This window comes from Furipterus horrens, unplaced genomic scaffold (assembly GCF_987537825.1).
Source record: "Furipterus horrens unplaced genomic scaffold, mFurHor1.1.pri manual_scaffold_5, whole genome shotgun sequence".
Classification (NCBI taxonomy): domain Eukaryota; kingdom Metazoa; phylum Chordata; class Mammalia; order Chiroptera; family Furipteridae; genus Furipterus; species Furipterus horrens.
In genome coordinates, this window is record NW_028327175.1 from 49,480,548 (window position 1) to 49,504,240 (window position 23,693).

General features: G+C 34.1%; 1 protein-coding gene across 1 annotated transcript in view; it reads right to left on the reverse strand.

Moving 5' to 3' along the window:
• Positions 1 to 23,693, reverse strand: part of AP3B1 (adaptor related protein complex 3 subunit beta 1) — a 258,639-nt gene that overhangs the window by 172,843 nt on the left and 62,103 nt on the right. The window contains exon 7 of the mRNA XM_090276405.1: positions 17,769 to 17,951. Coding sequence (XP_090132531.1) covers positions 17,769 to 17,951 — 183 coding nt within the window. The remainder of the gene's footprint in view (positions 1 to 17,768; positions 17,952 to 23,693) is intronic.

The window sequence follows — 23,693 nt, forward strand, 5'->3', positions numbered from 1 at the left end:
CCCATTATATATCTTTGCCTTCCTTGTCATAGATTAATTGACCACATAAGCAAGGATCTATTTCAGGGCTCTGTATTCTATCCCATTGATCAACATATGTTTTTACACCAGTACAATGCTGTTTTGATTATTGTAGCTTGTAGTACAGTTTGTTATCAGGGAGTATAATACCTCTCACTTTGTTCTTTCTCAAGATTTCTTTGGCTATTTGGTGCCTTTTGTGTGGTGCCATATCAATTTTAGGATTAGTTAGTCTAACAATTTAACAATTGTTAGACATTTTAACAATATTAATCTTTCCAATCCATGAGCAAGATATATCCTTCCATTTATTTGTACCTTGGTCAATTTCTTTTACCAATGTCTTACACTTTTCCAAAAACTAGGTCTTTCACTTCTTTGATTAAATTCATTCCTAAGTATTTTATACTTTTTGATGTAATTGTAAATGGGATTGTTTTCTTAATTTCTTCTTTAGATCATTTGTTATTGATATATAGAAATGCAACAGATTTCTATATAGTGATTCTGTCTTGCAACTTTACTGGTAATTTATTAGTTCTAATAGGTTTTAGTGGCATTTTTAGGCATTCTACATATAGTATCATCTGCAAATAATGAGAACTTTACTTTTTCCTTTCCAATTTGGATGCCTTTTATTTCTTTGTCTTGTCTTATTGCTGTGGCTGGGACTTCTAATACTAGGTTGAATAGAAGTGGTGATAGTGAGCATCCTTGTCTTATTCCTTATTTTAGAAGAAAGGCTTTCAGTTTTTCACCGCTGAGTATGATATTAAAATATGGCCTTTATTACACTGAAATATGTTCCTTCTATATTCATTTTGTTGATAATTTTTATCATAAAAGGATGTTGGCTTTTCTCAAATGCTTTTTCTAGATCTACTGAGATGATTATATGGTTTCTATCCTTTATTTAGTTTAGATGATGTATTGCATTAATTGATTTATAGATGTGAACCCATCCCTGCATCCCTGGAATGAATACCACTTGGTCATGATGTATATAATCCTTTTAATGTATTCTTGAATTTGGTTTGCTAACATTTTGTTGAGAATTTTTGCATCTATGTTCATGAAGAATAGTGGCCTGTAATTTTTTTTTTCTTAATGTCTTTATCTGGTTTTAGTATCAGAGTAATACTGGCTTCATAAAGTGAATTTGGAAGCATTCCTTCCTCTTCAATTTTTTTGAGACAGTTGAAGAGGAATAGATTTCAATTCTTCTTTGAATGTTTAATAGAATTCACCTGTGAAGCCATTTTTCCTACACAAGGTTCAAAGATCTAAAAAGCTATTAATAAAAAGTTCTACAAATCAATATACCACATGATGTTATATTAAAGATCTATATAAATTCTTAACATTTAATACTAAATAAATTATTATAATTTCCTATAATGAAAGGGATTATTTGAAATAGTATTAATGTTTAACAACAGGATTACAGGATAACAAACATGGAAAATATGTTGCTTAATACCTATAATAGTTATTGATATCAATTATTCTTTAAAAGTATATTCCCCTCAAAGAAAATATTCTCTTAAACTTTTTATGAAATTTCAATTTAGTTCTGCATTAAGAACATCATGGCATAACTTTTTACAAAAGATCTGGCTCCACTAATTACCAGCTTTTTGTACGTACCAACTGCATTATTCTCTAAGTTTGAACTAAAAGAAAAAAAAATTAATTGATAATTGAAGGGTTAATATTTGTAAGAGGTTAATGAAATGAATAATATAAGCCTTCCACATAGGATGGGAACCAATCTCCAATAACTTGATATCTGAATCTATATTACTGCTGGCTATGCTTATTCAGGTTTTCAACCCATCAGAACGACATTAGCCCCCAAAAGAATGGAAGTTAGATATATATAACTATAAAGGGAGAACTAGGTCACGCCAGTTGAATGAATACCAGTGCTGTCCCAATAACCATGGCAAATTACTTGAACTCTCCTTATCTTAATTTATTCATCTGTAAAAACAATATGTGTGCATATATAGATCATAAAAGTGTTTATAAAGATTAATTAGTTCAGTGACAGTTATACAAGCATTCAGTGCCTAGTACATATTAAATAGCAGCTATTACTGCTTTTATTAATAAACTTTCTTTCCAGAAACCATGTAATGGAAACTATTACTTACCTCAAATCAAATATCCCCAGATGCCAAAAGGAAGAAAAGTTTTCCCCTACAATTATCCCTCAGAAAAGAAACTGCCTCATATTTGAGAATTTACAACTTTATCATGAGGCTCTTGTACAACTGCTTCACTCTGAAATGTAATGTACTGTTTGCGGAACTCCTTTCACTAAAATAAGTTTAATCAGTGCTAGTTATAGATGCTTAAAAGAAGTCACAAATCCCAGTGACAAAATGTCATTATAAATAAGTCTTTAAAGATCGCTCTTAAAAACAAGTAATATAGGATTATAGAGTTCTGCTTCCAGTAATGGTTAAACAGGCAATTTGGAACAACCCTTCCAGTGATAACTAGAAGAGCTAGGGAAAAAAACATAAAACATACCTGTTTAAAGGCTCTAAAGAGCTAAAAGAACAGTGATAAATAATGCAGGCCAAGACCAAGAAGCAGTAATAAACCTAGAATCTGACTGACATTTATGATTGCCTTCCCTCAATGAGCGTGTGCTATTATATAACAGGTGCTGAAAGGCCTAAAAGCTGAGTAGGCTCTCAGTAGATGCACAAAAATACAGAAACAGAAACTAAAGGTCAAGATCCACCAAAAAGCAAAATTGTTACTAACTTATCTAGTCTTTGGTTTAAAAGCTAAGAGTCTATAACCTAAGGAGTAAAGATGATAAAATTAAACCCCAGCTTTCAACCAAATCAATCTATAGTTGTGGAGATTAAATGAACTTGTTGTTGATACCCTTACCTAGTAATATTCCACAAGCAAACCAGATTCCATCATCCAAAGATTCAAACTACTTCCACAATTTATCATCAAGGAAAGAAGGGAGGGAGGGAGGGAGAGAAGAAGAAAACGTAGTGTCATTAAGGGTCAGGATATTATTTCCATTTCAGATGGTAAATAGGATATTAAGTGGCAGGTATAAAGAGAGAGGCTGCTGAATTCTATTTACAGTTTCTATTTCCTGGAGTACTCATTACATTACATAGGTGTATTCAGACCCTGGCTGGTTTGGCTCAGTGGATTGAGCGTCGGCCTGCGAGCTAAGTGTCGCTGGTTCGATCGTCCAGTCAGGGCACATCAGAGAAGGAAAACTCTGACTCCAAAAAACCTCCGCTGCCTTGCGGCATACCTCTTCAGGGGAAAGGCTAAGGGAGTAAACCCCGACAGAAAATCCGGAGCCGGAGTCCCTAAGGCGGTTTAACGTTGTAGTCAACACCGGCAACTCCTGCGGCGCACCTGAAGCCAAGCTGTATTGACTCCGTCTTTCCCTTGGACCCTTCAGCTGCGAAGAGAGGGGGGGTCTGCTGCATGGGCAACAGCAGACCCTCCATATCACCCCGCCCAGGCTCTGTAGCTTCAGCTTCACTGGAGAGGACACTCCAGCGTCATCGCAAGATGTCGATTCAACACGGGAGGAGACAGATACCGTGTCACTCCCGAGTCGGACTGCACAGCCATTCTTGGTGGTGCAGATAGACTCTTAAGAAGCTACACCATCGTCTCTCGAGACGGACGGCTGCCGACGACAACGATTCAGTTTGTGAAAATTCATGAAGCCATTTGCTTCTGACACATGTACATGCATCATATACTGCTACTTCAAAAAATTTTAAATACCGTATACATATAAAAAAGACAATGATGTGACTATAAATCAAGAACAACAATAAAAACAAACAGAAAGCTAAGAAATGAGCAGAACAGACAAGAGTTTAAAATGGACTGTAATACACCAAGAGATTAAGTGGTAAGATTGAGCTCCTGGTAGGGATTTCAACCTGGTATTACTTTTATAAAAAGTCAGATTCACTTTTAGTATCATTTTGATATAAAACACTATAATTTTAGGATCCACTTGTAGAGTTAATGTGGCAATCTTTTAAAATTTGACTTTGACTAATTTTGGATAGATCATATTGAGGACAATTTATGATCTCTTAGAGATAATAGCCCAAATAATAAAATAAGTGAGAATTCTATATCTAGATAACTTTGAACAGTTTAAAGTAATCCTTATTAACATTTTAATTTATAATTACATAAATTTTCTTTTCACCTTGTCTCGAAACACAGAAGTTTAACAAGTAAGGTAAACAAGATTAACTGAGAAAGATGTTTAGTCTTCTTAAGAGTAAATAAGTAAAATGTGTTTTAAAGATGTTGAAACCCATTTAAAGAAAGAAGTTCTCATTTGCTCAACTTAGTATACTAACTGTATAACATCCCATATAAAGGAAGATAATATTTTAGAAACATTTTACTTTCAATGGAACTGGTTATTTTTTAAAAACTTCTGTGCATTCTAATATATTTCTTATTCAGAAAGTGATATTATGCAGTCTTGATTTATGTAATACATCTGTGAATGTGGAACTGAGTAGAAAAGGCTCTCATACATAGCTGAAATAGTTGTTATGAAGCCTTTAGATAGTATTCTACAATAATTAAGTCCTTACTCTGAGTATATTATGCATATAATTTAAACCATCTTAATAAACTGGTTTCCTGATACATAGGTAATAAAAAGTAAAAGTTTAAAAAGAACATATTAAAATATCCTGCATTATCTATCAAGGGACAGGGAAATAAAAGTTTGTTTTAGAAGTATTTGAGTCAAAAAGGCAAAAATAATCAATTAATCATGTGTTGTTTCTATTAAGCCCAGAGAAATAAGGCATCATCATACACAGGGTTTCTAATGAATATTAATTAAAACATTTTATATTTTGGTTTATGTTGGCAATTTTTTAAAACCATTTTGTCAATATGGCTATTACAAAAAGATGGAACCACTTGGTAGAAATCTGACTGATGTAAAAAAAAGAAGCATTAAGAAAACATAAAAACCCCCTCTTTTGCACCTTGGAAAATAGCTGGTTCTAAAGCTAGGAGAGTTAAAATAAATTTAGATCATCAGTATTTAAAAAAACTCCCTAAGGCCAAAGCTGAAAATTCTGAGCAAAATAATAATAATAACAATAATAATAACAGTATTAGTTTATAACCCAAAGAATAAATATCTGAGTCCATGCTCATAAATAAATGACTGAAAAATAAATAAATTGGGTGAAGCCAAGTCTTCCTTACAGAAGAATTTCAAATAACTATGCTAATATCACCTGAATATGTACTGGAAGATTAAAATGTATTTCTATGACAGCACTAAAGCTATACTCCAAGTTGATGTGTATCTCAAACAACAGTAGTAAAGGTTCTTCCTGATAGAAAATGATTAAATGACTCAGAAAGGAACCTTAGTATTGAGGATAAAAATACATAAAATGTATGTAATAAAACTCATTAAATAGTATAAAAATTATATTTACAAATATTTTATTTTTCTATGATTTAAATAATTATGTGTATAAAATGAAATTATATATAAGAACAGACTACTTTCTCCATCTTTTTAAGAAAAGTATACATTCAAGCTGAAACTTAAAAAAAGCTTTAATTCTCTTGTTAGGAAAGCAGGGACCAACTTATATTTGAGAAAGCTTTGTAGGGTTTTTGTTTATTTTTTAACAAAGACTGTATTTTGGAAATACATTATGATTAGATATACATGAAATTATATAACATCTAGCATTTTATGTGAAATCTAGGAAAAGAAATGGAAAGAGGGCAGAGTTAAAGTTGTGGCTAGGTGGTGTGCATATAGGGATTCATTAGACTTTTAGGCCTACTTTAGCGTATATTTAAATTTTTCCATAATTAAAAACTTAAAACAGTGAGTTTGACTTCAACATCCACTATAAAGATACAATAGTCAAGACAGTTATATCGGTGAAAGAACAGACGTATTAATGGAACAGAATAGAGAACCACAAAACAGACACATATATTTAAATATGTTGTATAGTCAACTGACTATAGGCAAAGGAGCAAAGGCAATACAATGGCAAAAAAGATAGCCTTTTCAACAAATGGTGCTGGACCAACTACACATCTACATGCAGAAAAATGAATCTAGACATATACCTTAGACCCATCACAAAAATTCACTCAAAAAGGCCCTGACCAATGCGGCTCAGTTGGTTGGGCACATTCCTAGATTGAGGGTTTGGTCCCTAGTCAGGGGGCATATGAGGCAACTGATCAATGTTTCTCTTCTTTCTCCTTCCCTTCCCCTTTCTCTAATAAATAAACTAATTAATTAAAAATTCACTCAAAAAGGTACATAAACAAATATATTTTTAAATTAGTAGGTTCTAGAAGATAACCTATATGGAAATCTAAATGACCTTCGCTATAACGATAACATTTAGTTACCACACCAAGGACATGACTCATAAATGAAATAACTGATAAGTTGAACTCCATTAAAATAAAAAATGCTCTGCAAAAGACAATGAATGTCAAGACAAAGCCAAGCCAAGCTGCAGGCTTGGAGAAATATTTGGAAAAGATCCATCGATAAAGGGCGGTTATGCAAAATATACAAAGAACTCTTAAGACTCAATAAAAAAGTAAACAACTCAATTAAAAAGGGGGTAAAAAAAACAAAAAAAGGGGGTGAAAGACCTGAACTGACAACTCACCAAAGAGATATAGATGGAAAGTCAGCATCTGAAAAGATGCAACTTCAGCTGAAGTAATCTCTAATATTAGTCAAGTACTTTAACAAATACATAATTGAATCCTTAAAGTAATCCCATGAGGTAAAGCAAAGCAGTATTTATCATCTTTTTCATAGATGAAGGAGATGAGGGGCAGACAATTAATATGAATTGTCAATAATCTCGGAGATTAAAAGTGGTGGGGCCAGGATTTTAGCTCGGGAACATTACTCTTCACCCTGTCATCTCCCCCTTTGGCATTTATAGTAAAGAAAAAGACACTTCAAAATTCCTCCGTAGCCTAGCATAATCTTCAGATTTGTACCAGGACAAAATCTCTCTAGTCTGCTAGGGACACAGACTATTATACAATGCTTAAAGCTATACAGAGAAATATATCAAACATTCTCTTACTGTATTAGTCAGCTCAGACAACTAAACAAAACACCATAGATTGGGTGGCTTCAACAAGACATTTATTTCTCACAGTTCTGGAGGGTGGAAGTCCAAGATTAAGGTGCCCGCAGATTCTGTTCTTGATGAGAACCCATTTTCCCCTGGCTTGCAGATAGCTGCCTTCTTACTATGTCCTCACATGGCAGAGAAAAAGGGAAGAAGCAAGCTTCCCAGTGTCTCTTCTTATGGGGACCCCTCCTTTATGACTTCATTTAAACCTAATTACCTCACAAAGTTCCCACCTCCAAATACCATCGCCTTTGGGGTTAGGGCTTCAATGCATGGGTTTCAGGAAGCACAAACATTCAGTCCACAGATACACAGCAGTATATTGGGGGTACATCTGACACTGGGTTAGATATGCCTGACAAGACCAAAGTAGGTAGGTGATTAGCATTATCATAATCATTTAGCGTATCAGAGGAAAATATGTCATGTGTAATAAAATGTTAAGTTTAATATTTTTCTCAAAGAAAAAGAAAAAAAAAAGGAAAAGAAGTCTTTCCCCCCCAAAATCGGGTCTATGTAAAACAACCCAAGGACATGAATACTGGCTTGCTATGTTCTTCACTTTCCATGTTTTATATCACAGCCCAGTGACCATTATATCACACAGGTGGAAGTGTCGGTTTGAGGACCATTGAACACTGAATCTCCCCCAATACATCACAATTACAGAAACACCTGTGCCCAGTAACTTTGTGTTGAGCCACTATGAAAATTCATAGTGCTCAATTGTCCACAACCCTTCTCATTTCTTATGACTCTATGTTCAGCTCCACAATATAAGAAACAAGTTTTCTGAATGCAGGAGTTTCCCAACTTTTGTTACTAAGAAATCTGCAGAATCTAGATAAGGCATTTTCCAAACTTCTCTGAAGTAAAATATACTCATGACACATGTTTAACTCAGGCTAAAGGTTCCAAGGCAACAAAAAGAGGGTCCCAATTATTTGAAAACTAGCTAATCCCAATCTAATTAAATTCCAAACTCTGTTTATCCTATTTTGGCCAGCAAGTGCAATTTCCACTCAGTTCTTTTATCTTACAGATGCAGCTTTGGCTAAACCCACTGCAGTCTTTTCCACACACATGTAGTTTATTGGTTAGCCAAGGATTTGGATGGTGTTAATGTGCATTTCCATAGGTTTCATCCTTCAGTGATTCCTGCACCCTTCTAGGACTTCCCCCAAACTTTTTAGGCATTCTGCCAGCCTTCTGGTCCGTTCTCTGGCACCTAGGTAAGGCTGTGGCTTTTTCCCATTATTATATGGGGAAGACGATCTCAGCCAAAAACCTGCAAAATCACAAATCTCACACCTTAAATTTTCAGTCTTTCATGTGTAGAGTCCTCACTAGTTTTTGCCTACCTTCCATTGCCCTATAGTGCCTTTAGATTGCTGGTTCCTAAATTCATTTCCCCAAGAGTTAATTCAATCAATTTATTCCATCAGTGGGGACTAAAACTCTAAGTCCATGAAGTTCATCTTAGCCTTAGGTCAAATGTCTTCAAGTTTTTCATGTAAAAGTAAACCTTTCTCAGATACCCCTCTGCACTCCAATTTCCTCACATTCCCATTACTTCCCATTAGCCAGATGCATTCTAAGCCCACTCCTAAACCCATCACCTACATGGGAAATGTAATTAACATTAACTAGACTAGTTTGGTCTGGGGAGTACAACATGGTTTCTTCAAAAGCACTTGGCTGCTCAATCCCTGTAGAAAATCTGTTTGCAAGAAAGACATTTTTCAATGGGGATTGGCTGTTAGCCACAATCAACAGTATCTGCCACATTCTCCAAACTACCTAGGTAACAATGCATATGCAGAACGTTTCTGATGTAACTACTTTGGGACTCTAGACTCTTTGAAGACTTGCAACTTCAGGAGGACTACAGTGATTTTAACATGTATCAGAGACTTAAGGTCTGTATAGAGGACCTGGCTGAGTAGCTCAGTTGGTTAGTGTTATCCCGATATGCCAAGGTTGCGGTTTCAACCCCTGGTCAAAGTACACACAAGAATCAACCAATGAATGCATAAATGAGTGGAACAACAAACTGATGTTTCTCTCACTATATTTCTAAAAAAAAGTAATAATAATCAATCAATTTTTAAAGTCTATACAGATAACAGCTAAATAGATAACAGATTATAGGATCGGGCAAAAGGAGGTTTACAGTTGTGAGTACACAAAACAGAGTTTATTCTTGTATTATTATTTATGAGTTATTATATTATTATATTATTTTCCATATGAACAACTGTAAACCTACCTTTGCCCCACACTGTGGAATAAAATTAAACATTCAAATTACTACATTAGATACCATAAAATCATAATCTCTTCTGAGATGAATACGGAAAACTAATCAGCAGCAAAATCACAAATTAAAAATGTAAATAAATGACTTGTCAGAAGACTAAAATTCAATATTAATCATACCTACTCTTTTATGTTAGAATAAGACTAACAGAGAAAAATATAAGGAATCAAACAGATTATATGGTGAAGAGAAAATATTAATACAATGATTTAAGTATCCATGAGATAATGTAGATTAAAAAAAAAAATGTAGGAAAAAAAACTTGAATACCATGATAGGGCATTTAAGAAAATTCCAGGTGTGGCTGAGTGGCTCAGCTGGTTGGAGCATTGTTCCTGGTTAGGGCATATTTCTGGGTTGTGGTTCAACCCCTAGTCAGGGCACCTACAGGAGACAACCAACAGATGTTGTCATATAGATGCCCCCCGCCCCCACCCCATGCTTCCTCCCTTCCTCGCTCTCTAAAATCAATGAACATATCCTCAGGAAAGGACTGAAAAAGGAAAAAAAAGAAAATTCCAGAAAAAGTCATCAAGTGTTCGAAACAAAGACTTCAATCTTGCTGAGACTGAATTTATTATCCCACAAAGTACTCCTTTCTCCTAATGTCCTAAGGCTACTGAAACAAAAATAATAAGGCATAAAATACCCACATCAAACTGAAACTGAAAGAAACAAACTGTCTTTAGGTATGGTGGGTGGAACTTTCTTACACCTATATAGGGCTTTATCATTGAAATAATGATATATTGAAAGAAATAAAAGTAGATTAATCACTCCAAATTTCAAAACGCATACATACTGCCACCTGAATTATATTACCTGGATTCATATGCAAAAACAACTGTGAATATATAGTTTTAAGTTTCAAATTAATAAAATATTTTTATATCTCTCGCAAAACTGTTATCTCCTTGAGAAAGTTCAACTTTAAAAAGCTAGATTAGGGAGAAACAAGATGGCGGAAGAGTAAGTGGAAGCTACACTAACCTCCTCCCAGAACTAGTCTGGATTTACAACTTAATTATGGAGAAATCATCTGGAATAACCAACCGAACACTAGCTAGAGAGAAATCTTATAACCACGGAGAGACAGAAAAGACCGGTAGGGAGTGCGGAGATGCGGAAGGGCTGGCTGGGCTCACACGGGTGGCAGCTGAAGGGACTGAGAAACAGCTCAGCAGCCGGGGGGTTCCCCCTGAGAAGGGCAGGGTCTAAACCCCCAGCTGAGCTTCCCAGCCTACAGCAACAAAGTGGAAAGTAAAATAGTATTCAGCTATGAAAAGCGAAAAGCCACAGGGTTTCTTGCTAGCTGGAGAGAAACAGCTGGAGGAAAAGAGCTCTTAAGCGGATCACATATGAAAATATTTCAGCCCGCACTTACCCTGGGCTCGTGCGGAGGGAAGACAGAGAGGACTAGAGACGTTTGGGGAGAGTTTGGTGTGGTGGCTTTGAGGGGAGAACTGGGGAAGCAGCTGACTGGGTCTCAGTGCTGACTCATCTCCATACTGCAGGCAGACCATTCCCCTCCAAGTGGCGTCAGCCTGAGGGGAAGCAAAAGCCCAGCCTACAGGAATTAAGCTGCCACACCCACGGTCCTTAAGCCTGACAGCTAATCACGGATTGAATAGATTAACAACTAAAGAAGCCAGACAAAGGCAGTAGATCCCTGGAAGTCTCCAACAGGCTGCCTAGGCCCAGACTGGTACAGGATCTGACACCACCAGGGGCAGATTCAGGAAGTGCAGATCATTCTATGAAGCACCAACAAACAATAGGAGTCACAAAAATGGGGAGACAGAGAAACAACCTCCCATAAAAAGGAAAGGCAGAATCCCCAGAAAGAGTGCTAAATGAAATAGAGGGGAGCCAACTATCACATATGGAATTGAAAGCATGGATTATGGAGAAGCTCAATGAGCTCAGTTGAAACTACAAAGAACTCCAGGGAAACTACAAGGAACTCCAGAAAAACTACAAGGAACTTACTGAGACTTACACCAGCATGAAAAAGAACATAGAAGCTATCAACAAGAGCCAGGAGGAAATGAAGAATACGATCTCTGAATTGAAGAACACAATAGAAGGAATTAAAAGCAGACTACAGGAAGCAGAAGATCGGATCAGCGAGCTGGAAGACAATGTAGACAAAAACTCCCAGACAGTGCAACAAAATGAAAAAAGACTGAACAAGACTGAAGAGGCTCTAAGACAGCTGCAGGACAACATGAAACGTAATAATATCCGTATCATAGGAATTCCAGAAGGAGAAGAAGAAGAGCAATGGATAGAAAACCTCTTTGAAAAAGTAATGACAGAAAAGAGCCCAGAGGTCTGAGAGGGGCAAACCTAAACTATTTCCCTCAGCCCAAACTAAGTATAATGGGCAAAAGGGTTTTGGACAGGTGAGATGTACCTGGCACACCTTCCTCCAAAGAAGCCTTTCTTTTCCCTAATGTGGGACATTGAAAAATTAATACCTGCCTTTTGTCATCTAGTGGTTATGGATTGAATGATATCTTTTAACCCTGTTGCCAAATCTGTTGCCCCCAGAACACAAAAAGAATGCCAGCCTGTTAAACCAAGCACGCCGTTGTGCGGGTACAGCCAACCAACTTGGAGTCTGCATGATCCTTCCTCATGTGGGAAGGCCACCATCCCCTCCACACTCCCACTCTTATTAGGGATTTCTGAACCCAAGGGTAGGTAGGATGACGACCATGTCCAGCTTGAAGCAGCTAGAGGAGCTCAAGACCTTTGCCCATTGTTCTTTATAAGATTATAAAGGGTCTTAAGTTTGAGAGGGAGGGATTGTTATTTTTTAATGTTAAAATAATTAATTATTTATTTAAAAAAAAAAGAAGAAGAAGAAGAATATATGAAAGGGTGAGGCAGGAGAGCTTGTATGTACGACCCATAAGCATGGACTTGGGGAGGAGGGATTGTTGGGGGAGGGGAGTGCTGGGCAGAGGGGAGCAAAGGGAAAAAAATTGGAACTATTGTAACAATATAATCAATAAAATATACTTATAAAATTTAAAAAGAAAAAGCTAGATTAATAAAATTAGAAACATTCCTGTCAGTCCCCAGTACCAGAGTTTTATTTCAGTTGATAATTAATGCCACTAGAGGTTTTTTTTTTAATCACCCTTAAAATTTACTTGGTGTTTTAGAACAGGTTTTAAAGTCCATTACTTCTATAAAAGCAACTTTAGTCTTAGAGATTTACACTTATGCTTCAAGTATTCTCCCCTAATAGGCTTGAATAACACAAAGAAAATATTTAAGTAATTTTATATCCTTCAAAATTATACAAACTTGACCTAGAATGAAAAAACAATCCATATGGACAGCAAAGAGAAAGGTAAATTTAAGGAAATAAAAATGCAAACATGCATTTTAGCAGTCTCTTGAATTTATTAACCTAAAAGGTTTAATTTCCATTTTGCTGCATCAGCTTTATTTATAAAATGTCGTGCCCTATAAATACGCTGTTATTTTCTATAGTCAAGCACCCTCTTAACAAATCTTCTCATTAATATGTAAATTTAAAGTCAATCGGTCTTCTCCCTGACAGTCCCATGAATTCCTAGTGCACTGTATAATCGGCTTTGACTTGGCATCCACTATTTATCATCAAAGATGTCAGTTAGAAAAATTATAGAAAATGCATTGCAATTGATATGATTGCAATCTACTTTGTCAAAACTTAATTGTTCCTCAAATCATACATTTACATATAAACAGCCTAAATACTGATCTATAATGATGCAAATAAACTAAATTAAAAATCTCTTCTGTCTCTGAAGAAATCTGTTTGTATATGATGTGTTCATTTGAGAACTTACTGACGAAATGCATGTACATCAGCTCATCTCAAAAGTATTTCCACTAATTTTTAATTCCTCAAAAAATAATTTTGCTATCTTATAAGCCAATAAATATAAACAAATGTTTTAAATAATTTAATGAGAATAATCTTCTTTTGTGAAAAGTGAATTTAATTACAGTTGTCAGCTAATGGCAATGTCTGAATACTATGGATTGGGGAGCTTCAAAATTAGCTTTGACTGGAACAGAATAAGCAAATGCACAGAAACTTATTAAAGTAAGCAAAAAGATACTTGAATTTAAAAGTTATGGGGTAATAGAATATAAACGGTAGAATGTTGATATAAGCATCAGATTAGTTTGTTTATATTTTTCGCTCCACCTTTTAAAAGCAATTTATCTTAGGTAAGTCATTAAAAACTATATGTGTGAGTTTCTTCATCTAGGAAATGTGTATAATAATTCCCACTGCCCTATCTCAAATAAAATACTACATAAGAAGGTAAACTATTAAATTGCTAAATACAAAGTATCAACAGTATTATTTTTCATAGTTTCTCTTAGTATTGAGAAGCAAACTGTCAGGGCTAGAGACCAGCAGGTTGTCTGCCCTGTAACCTGCCCCCTGAGTAAGGCCTTGCATATCAGGCTATGGGCAGTGGTCACTGTGTTCTCAGGGCTGCAGCCTGCAGTCTCGCAGGACCTGGGCCACCACCTGTGCTGAAACAAAGAGGGTCTGCAGCCCTGCAATGCACCCGGATTACAAGGTTCCCCATTAACAGGTTCACCATTAACAGAGGTGACTAAGACACAGGTGCCACATCCTGCTAAGAACTAATCACAACCCCTCTTCCTTAATCATTTACCCTAAGTCTCCCAACAGCCATCCCCAATCAAGGAACATTGCTCTTTCCCAAACACCTATACCCTGGACTCTGGAGCTGACCAGCAGGGTGACCCATCCCCCTGAGGATTTGCTCCAAACCCTTAAAAGTCCCTCTACCCCTTCCCTTGGTGCTGCAGTCCACTCGGACTCAGCCGCCTGCTTGAACATCCCTCAATAAAGGCTTTGAACTGGTCCAGCCGACTCCTCCCTTCTGGACACAAACCTAACAGAAACCTCTTAATTTTAATGAATTCTGTATTTTAGGCAGTTTTTTATTTTATATAACAAATCAGTATATTATTTTATTGCAACTTTTCTCATTTGCAAGTTCTTTCATGTCAGGATAAACGGCCCTTTTTAATATCATAAAGTAGTGTTCATACAGAATTTCATGCAAGTGATCTTTGTCTGTTAGGTAAAATGGGATGGGGTTACTAAAATAAACACCTATCTACTCTACTGATTTCATCTAAAAAAAAAAGGTATTCAAGTATTGCCCTGACCTCTGTGGCTCTGTTGAGCATAGTCACACAAAGTGAAAGGTCACTGGTTCGATTCCCAGTCAGGGCCCATGCCTACATTGTAGGTTTGGTCCCAGGTTGGGGCGATGTCTCTCTCTCTCTCTCTCTATCTCCCTCCCTTTTCCTCTCTCTAAAAATAAATAAACTTTTTTTTTTTTAAGTATTCAAGTGTTGATGGTAAAATGATTAAAAAAAAGAATGGTAATAACCTGGCTGGGTTGCTCAGTTGGTTGCAGCATCATCCCATCCTCCCAGTCAGGGCACACACCTAGGTTGTGGGTTCCACCTCCAGTCGGGGTGCATAAGAGAGGCAACCGACTGATGTCTCTCTCTCACATTGATGTTCCTCTCTGTCTCTCTCTCTCCCTTCCTCTCTCTCTAATATCAATAAACACATCCTCGGGTGAGGATTTAAAAAACATTTTTTTAAATGGACAGTAACAACTTGGCACTTACTCTGCTTGAATACTGTTGCATTCAATCTTTCTATTCCATAATACTCTTAAACAGCTCTTTATTTCATGGTATGCTTTTTACAACATGAGCAGTGAAAAATGAAAGCAGATATAAATGCCAAATACTTCTCAGATTCTTCCAAGTATGGTCATATGTTGCATTATAATTCATTTTGCTAACTTTCAAAGTTAAAATTATCACATGTAGTCCTAAAAAGTTGGATGCAACTTAAAGTCTAGGGCAAAATGTGTTCAAGACCAAAAGTGACTGGACTACTCAAAGTTCTCTAGGAAACAGAATCATAACTAGCCACAGAAAAGTCTGAGATGGGTGAAGTGAAAGAGTGAGCATGGACATAATCTGAATGATGATGATCCATTTGAACCTTATTTTTGTAAAATGCATTTGTACTAAAAGTCTAACATCTTTGACAATCTCTTGCTTTTAGTACTACTATAAAGGATGACCTTTCCAAATCTTTTCCACTGGCAATAAACGGAGTATATATGTATACACAGAGACACAAGCCTGTTATCTTGATTTAGTGTCAACTGATATTATTTAAAACTATGTATTATCCAAAGTAAAATTACCCACTAGAACAACTGAAATTAAGTGGTTGCCAGTAAATGCCTCTAAAGGGTCTACCAAGAAGTTATGAAAAGAAAGACATTTATTTTACCATGTGTTTCCATTGCTTCTATAATTTTTAGGAATACATATATAATTACCCCGACTAGTGTGGGTCAGAGGATTGAGCACTGGCCTGAGAACACAAAGGTCGCCAGTTCAATTCCCAGTCAGTGTACGTGCCAGGGTTGCAGGCCAGGTCCCCAGTTGGGGGCATACAAAAGGCAATCCATGGATGTATCTGTTTCTCCTCCTCTCTTGCTCCCTCCCTTCCCCTCTCTCTAAAAATAAATAAATAAAAATCTTATTAAAAAATTTTTAAAAAAGAATACATATAATTATAGTTAGCTAAACCTTCATGAATTTTCTACTTCAGTGCGTTTTTTCCTTTTCTTTTAGCCAAGGAATCTTTCTCAAAGGAAATCATATGCAAAGCTGCATATGAAAGGCAGGCAAAGGCGAAGCCTGCTCTGGAACAGTGGCAAAAGCCCAGCAAGTTGCACGATCTAGAGATCCACCCCCATGGCCATTCCAGAGGCAGAAATACATCATCCTGAGGGCAGAGGTGCACACTTGAAAACTAGTGAATCAGTCTATTAACCACACAATTTAGAATAAAGCCTAGGTTAGACTGCAAATAAGTGACCAATTCCAGTGTACCAGTACAATGACCAAAGTTCATTTCATGTTTGTAATAATTTAGGTTCATAGAGTTAATATGTAAAAATAAAGTATGCATACAGTTGCACTTTTTCAAATTGTCTATCAAAAGTATAAATATATATGGCAGTGTAGAATTTAATTTCTTTGTTTTACAAATAGATTTAAACACAAATTTTTATCTAAAATGAGATAAAATCCAAGGAACATAAACACAAATAAATAGACAAACTACAAAGACAGATTTAAAGTTCATTACATATTTTTAGAAGATATAGTAAATAATGTTATTTTAACTCCAATTTCTACATAATGGCAAAGCAAAGGATATTTGCATACATCTACTAAAAATAATTTGATGGTGACAGGAGAGTACAATAAAAAGTTTTATTAAAGCCCTAGCCGGGTGGCTCAGTTAGTTGGAGCATCATCCCATACACCAAAAGGCTGTGAGTTCGATTCCCGGTCAGGACACATACCTAGGTTGCAGTTCAATGCCCAGTCAAGAAACATACGTTAGGCAACTGATCAATGCTTCTTACATTGATGTTTCTCTCTTTCTCTTTCTCTCTCTCTCCTTCCCTCTCTCTCTAAAAATCAATAAATATATCCTGGGGTGAGGATGTTAAAAAATTAAAAAACTAAAAACTAAAAAATAAAAATGTTTTATTAAATAGTGACAACGGCTAATAAGACAAAAATTACCTATAACCTATACAACAGAAAAATATATCTGAATAGTATTCTAGAAAGGAACTGAAATCAAACAACTAGTTATCAGCAACAAAAATATCTTGTCGAAGTTACCTTTTACAAGAAAGGGCCAAGAAATTTGCAGCATGGGCATGTTGCTTAAACCAGCATAAGTGTCATCAAAAGTTTACTTTGCCCAATGATAAATAAAATTAACTTTATAAAAGCACAGATGATTAGTAAAATTGCATCAATTTGAGAGCCTATGTGAATAAGACTTTTTATATATGAATAATTAAAATATACTTTGATTTTTAAGTAGAATAACTTAAATTTTTACATACTATATTATTGTATCTATCAACCAGTGCCAAAATAATGACCAATTATCCTTGCATTTATATCGGTTTCCTTCTTTCCAAAAGAACATGAAAAAAATGAGATCTCCTTAAAGACAGACTTCTGTATTTTACTACTCTTAATTTTGTTGTACACATTTTTTAAGTTCATCCATTTTCTTAGTATATTTTATAAGTGGAAGATAATTCAACACTTACCTCTTTCCAAGGACTAAGAAACTGTGTACGAGCATATCGAGTTAACATGTGGATTATGACAACCTGTCCCCATTCTTCAACATCAACTAGTAAATTACATAGCTTGCGGTAATTCTTGTGAATCAGATCTATTCTATCCGGGCACACTTCCTCAAAAGCCATCACAACACTGCCGGCTACCAGCTAGAAAGAAAAGAAATAGTAACATTAAAAAAAAGCTTTCCTGCCATCAAAGATTCTATTCTGCCATTACAGAGGTATAATCAGTATTATGAAAATCAGTATTTAAAGTATTTAATCATTTAATTAATAAATGATTATATGTATTTAAATAACAATTTTCAAGTGTCACTCTCTCAAAGAATAATTTTAAGAGTTGTAACATGTCTACAAAGTGAGTATTTTTCTGAAGTATTAGTAGTAGAAATTCTGGTAATTATTTATTTCATCAGGTTAAATTTCTATAAATTGTTCATGCATGGATTAAACATATTCATCATGCACATTTTTCTTTTTTAAAGTTAACCTAAATTCAAGTCTGAAGATTCATTATTCAGTACATGACAGTATTCAAAAAAGGAACCAAGGCAATAAAAAGGACCATATCATGTCAGTTTACAATGAAAATGACAATAATTTCACAATAAATTTATCTTAAAATGTGTATGAAGAATTCATAAATGTTTTTGAAACAAAAACATTTTCATATCTAACAAATTTTAATCCATCTGTTTTTACCAATATAATTTATTTATGAGGAAAACACAGGCTAAAATTTTGGTATATTTTATCACTTTTCTAACAATGTGCGTAAACTGAAATAATATATTACCAACAAAAGGCAGCTTTCTCTAAGACCAATTAATGAACTATATATGCTGTTTTTTAAATTCTCACGCTTTTGCAAAGTGGTGAAAACAAGACATATTTAGTATAAAGGTACAAACTAAGCAAAATATATAATACACAAATACTTCTATATACATACCACGGATATATGTGCAGTTAGCCAACAATATAAAATGGTTTTGAAAAAATAAATTAATATCATATTCTTTCTGAAGACTAGGGATCTTCATTTTAGTGTCTAAAGTTTTCCCAATGACTTAAAATAAACAATTAAATAGAAATATAACTTACTGAAATGGTACCTTTTGAAAAATATTAGATACAATGATATTCATATTTTAATGTTTGTCCCTTTACTTGGCTAACATTTAGTTTATTAATATGCAACCAACAATAAAATTGAAAGAAAACAGCTCAGAATATAGACTTGCTATTATGCTAAACAAGTTTCCAGTCCTGTGGGGATTTTATGAATTACCAATCAGTATAAACGTGACGCTGCATTTATTGACTCCAGCCCTGCCCATGTACTGGTGCCTGCTGGTCTCAGCATGTATGCACCTCAATTGAAAAAAGCAAAGAATTGATTATTTGTGTGAACTAAATAAAAATGTATTATACATACAATTCTCTATCTGGTATTGATATGGAAAGAAAGTTAAGTTCATGTTTTAACTTAACATTTTGAGGTCTTCTGCATAAATCACTCTTTAAAAATTATATCCTGTGATAATCGTATCTGAAAAGGATAGAATTAGTATCATGTAAAAACCTCTTAAAACAACTAAGTTTATGGTATCAAACTATAGACTAACACAATAATTGTTAAATATATATATCTGTACTTACATGTTTTATATATATGTCAATCTTGTTATTAATATAAAATATATGTATTGATTGGTAAAAGGTGTTCAAGTACACAAATAATACCATTTAGAGTAAAATAATCCCTAGAATTGAAATAGTAATTCAACAAAGTTTAAATTTAAGAAATATCATGTAAAATCAAGTTATTTTGCTTAAGCCTAGAGATTCTTATTTTCAGTGTTTAATAGATACCAAACAATTAAAAATCAGCTAACACGTGGTATTAAAAATTTATTAAACAAAATAATTCTTAAGTACTAACAAAGAACATAAAAACAGAAAGAGAATAATTACTTAAGTACAAATAAAGTTTAAGGAAACAGATAATTAGTAAGGATATTTTTAAAAAGTACCATCACAAAATAAAACTGGCTATTTTAGATATTTTGTTGTATGGTTTTAATAAGTTTATCCTAGGCTAAAACACTACAAGAAGAATTGATTATTTTGGTCTGTTAAATGTTCGATATTCTATAAAACTCCCAGAATTAAAGTTAAATGATCTACTCAGATTATAAAACCAAAAATATTAGTTTCCCAAAAAAAGACAGTTAATTTCCATCTTGCTGTGTCAATAGTAGCTTTTTATATAAGAAGAAAAATAAATCACTCCAACAAAACTAGCAATGAGCTCATCAAATTCAAATGCAGTTTTCCATTTATGTATTTTTTATATTAAAGCAATAAACATGGTTCATTTATCTTCCCCTGGTTGCAATGTTTTTCTGTGCTGTTGCTATGAACTTCAACCATTAGCTGTACTCCAAGGTAAACTACATGAACCATCAACAAAAGTGACACCCCATCTATGGAGTTCATATTTTCTCCAGATTATCTATGCTAGTTGACAAGCTGGTAATGAAAAAAATCACACTAAGCAAATGGTTCCACTAATAACAATAAATTTTCTATAAAATTATGAAGGGTACAAAACGTTTCCTCGCATCTATTTTGTCATGAATTCTAATTAACGTTGCAAAAACCTGAGAGTGCTGGGTCATCACAAGAAGTGCATCAGGTTTGATTGATAATACAGTGTAAGTTGGCCAATGCTGCCAAGATTTTCTTCTCTTAAATTAATGGCCATCCAACCTGCCCTAATCATACAGCTCAAATGATATTCCCCTTCTTATTTCAATTTTCTTGAGGCATGGAAAATGGGAAAGATCAGTCATTTATCTTCTAATAGCTGGGTAATAGATCTATCACAACAAAACATCTGCACAAACTCAGGTGTGTTTTTTTGCCCACAACAGTGAGGCTTTTACTGACACTAAATCAATAACTTATAAAATGGTGTCTTATCCCCATAGCTTAGTTATGAACTACCAATATATTCATTAAACATCATTTTGTAGCTAAACTAAGGTGAGGAAACTTTCACATAAAAAGACAACAATATGCACTCAGTTTTCAGTAGCCTCAGACCAAATCTATCTTCCAAAGAAACTCAGTTTTCTATTAGAAAGTTAAATGCCATCAACAGAATCTCTTTAAAATTAACCTAAATGGAAAAGTAAATAAATATCAGCCTGCTTTTGAGGTGTTCTAAATAAAAGAGACACTGTCTACTACTATGCTTAAATTACTCAGCAAATATAGACTTTTTACATTTAAAAAAAGTGCAATAAATTTTAAAAATAAATTTATAACTGAACATTAAGAAAGGTTTGTAGTTAAAAAAAATCAGTATATGTTAAAAGGAGAAAATAGGATGAAAATGGTAAATCTAGAAATATAAAATTAAAAAATTATGTAAAGATAACTTTAATGATTGGGGATGGTAGAATATAGATAAAATATTTCCTTTTCATTTCATTGACTATAGTTATGAGATTTCTATTATAGCTTTTAAAATTTACAGATATTTCAGATAAGTTACTCTAGGTAACACTAAAATGTTCTTCTACTTTTATTACCATAATTACATTCCTGTACCCAACATGATTTATTTTTAGAAAAAAACTAGTCATATGACAAATACTGGTCTTTCTCTAGTAAAACGGAAAGCCATTCTATTATATTTTGATGTGTTTGTAATCCAACTTTCGTTAAAATGAGAATTATAGAGCTAGTTTTCTTTGAGATTCAATTGTAAGAAAATCTTCCTTTAGGCTAAGATAAGCAATAAGCGGTAGTATATCTCAAAATCAACAGAGGTTAAATGTTAAAAGAAGTTTTAAATAGATTAACACTTTTCAAATTCATATTTATCAGCAGCAACAGCAATGTCATCATGATAATTAATCCAAGAAGTTCCTGCTGATGACAAATACATTCCTTTCCAAAGTGTGGAAGTAAATTAGACTAGGTTCATTTAATTGGGGAATTTTTAAACAAATATAATTTGGAATCATTATTGATTTTAAATGTCAATGCTGACATTATTAATCTGGGGGAAAGAAGAAATATAGCTGTCTTCCTTCAATGAAGTATTACATTCAACAAGCAAAAGTAAGAATAAAGATCCATAAATATCTGTATAGATATCAGAATATTTTTAATCTTTCTATAATAGATTATAATCACACAAAGGGAAAAACATCAGAAAACATTCTTAAAACAACACTAATTTAAATACTACTGGTACCTGAGTAAATCTGAATCTTCCAACTCAAACCCAGAAAACTAAAAATGTAAACCTATGAATAACTAAAACACAGAGCATCTCCAAACTTCAAATTACATTTATGTAGAAAAGTCAGTCCTCAAACCCAGAGAGTTATTTTTCATGCTTATATATCACAAAACTTCACAGACCTATGACAGTCTAATAAAACTGCCTAGAACAAAGCAGACCAGAATTGGTGGTGGGCATAAAAGGTAACTAAAATTAATAGCAGAAAGAGAACTCTGATGTGAAAATGCTGCAAGAGATTACTGGTAGATTAGAGCAGATTACAGTACTAGGAAGGGACTTCACTGGGGAAGCGGGTATGGATTTCAATGAGGCTATCTTGGAAAGTTTCAGGAGAAAATGGTTTAAAAAGAGGTGTAGGAAGAGGAACACCTTAGAAAATGTAAAGTGATAGTAAAAAGAGGAAAATATTTAGGACCCTACAAGTAAAACAATATATATAATAATAACCAAAATAATTTTATGACATATATCCCTCCATTATATGGATGTGCTGCCCCCCAACCTCCAAAAAACCTTTTCCTATTCTGACAGAGAGGGCATTCTTGTACTAGGAAACTTGCAAAGTACCTCAAACTCAAACCACCAACCCAATCCAAAAAAATAAAAATGAAGTAAAGATTCAAGTAACCTGTAAGTACTAAAAACAGAAAATAAAAATCAAACAATTCAACTGATGAAAATTACCCACAAAATAATCAATGATGAAGCAAAAGAAAACTGTAACACAACACTCCAAAATGAATTAAGTACCCTCAAAGAAGGATCTGGAGACTGGAAAAATGAACATGAATAAGAAATTCAAAAAGAGAGAACAAAAATGAACAAAAAACATCAGGTAGAAAAATAAAACAGGAGTTGACTGAAATCAGGTAAGAAACAAAAGAAATAAGATATGACGATTAAATTGCAAGATGCTCTGGAAAATACAGTTGAACGAAAATTTAATAAGGGACATTAAAGAAAAGTAGAAAAAGAACCAAGAGGAAAGAAAATAAGGTAAAGAGAAAAGTAAAATGGTTTGGAGAGACAGTGACTGAAATATAAGACAGGCACAAAAAGATCCAACTTACATATAATTGAAATACCTGAATAAAAAAATAACTGAACAGGATTAGTATTTTAAATTGTAACATAAAAAAAACCCACCACTTTTCAGAAATAATAAAAGTTCTGAATCTAAATTTTGAAAAGGCTCACTGGGTACCAGGAAAAAATTTGACTCACTTCAAGTAACCGTGAGACACCATGTAAAACTATTATATTTCAAAGAAACAGAAAATACTCAGGATCAGTGTGCTACTTAATGCAGACATATATATCACAGGCACTTCTTTTAGACTGAAATAAGGCAAGGATGCCCACCTTCTCCACTACTATTAAACATTGTACATCAATATAATTAGACAAAAAAATTAGTCATAGGAATTAGAAAAGAGAAACTACAAGAACTTCTATTTGTAGATGATATAATTCATTTTCTAGAATAAACCATGGAGAATGAAGAACAAAACTAAATCAAACAATAAAAGAATTCAGTAGAGAAGCAGGATATAAAATTACCATAC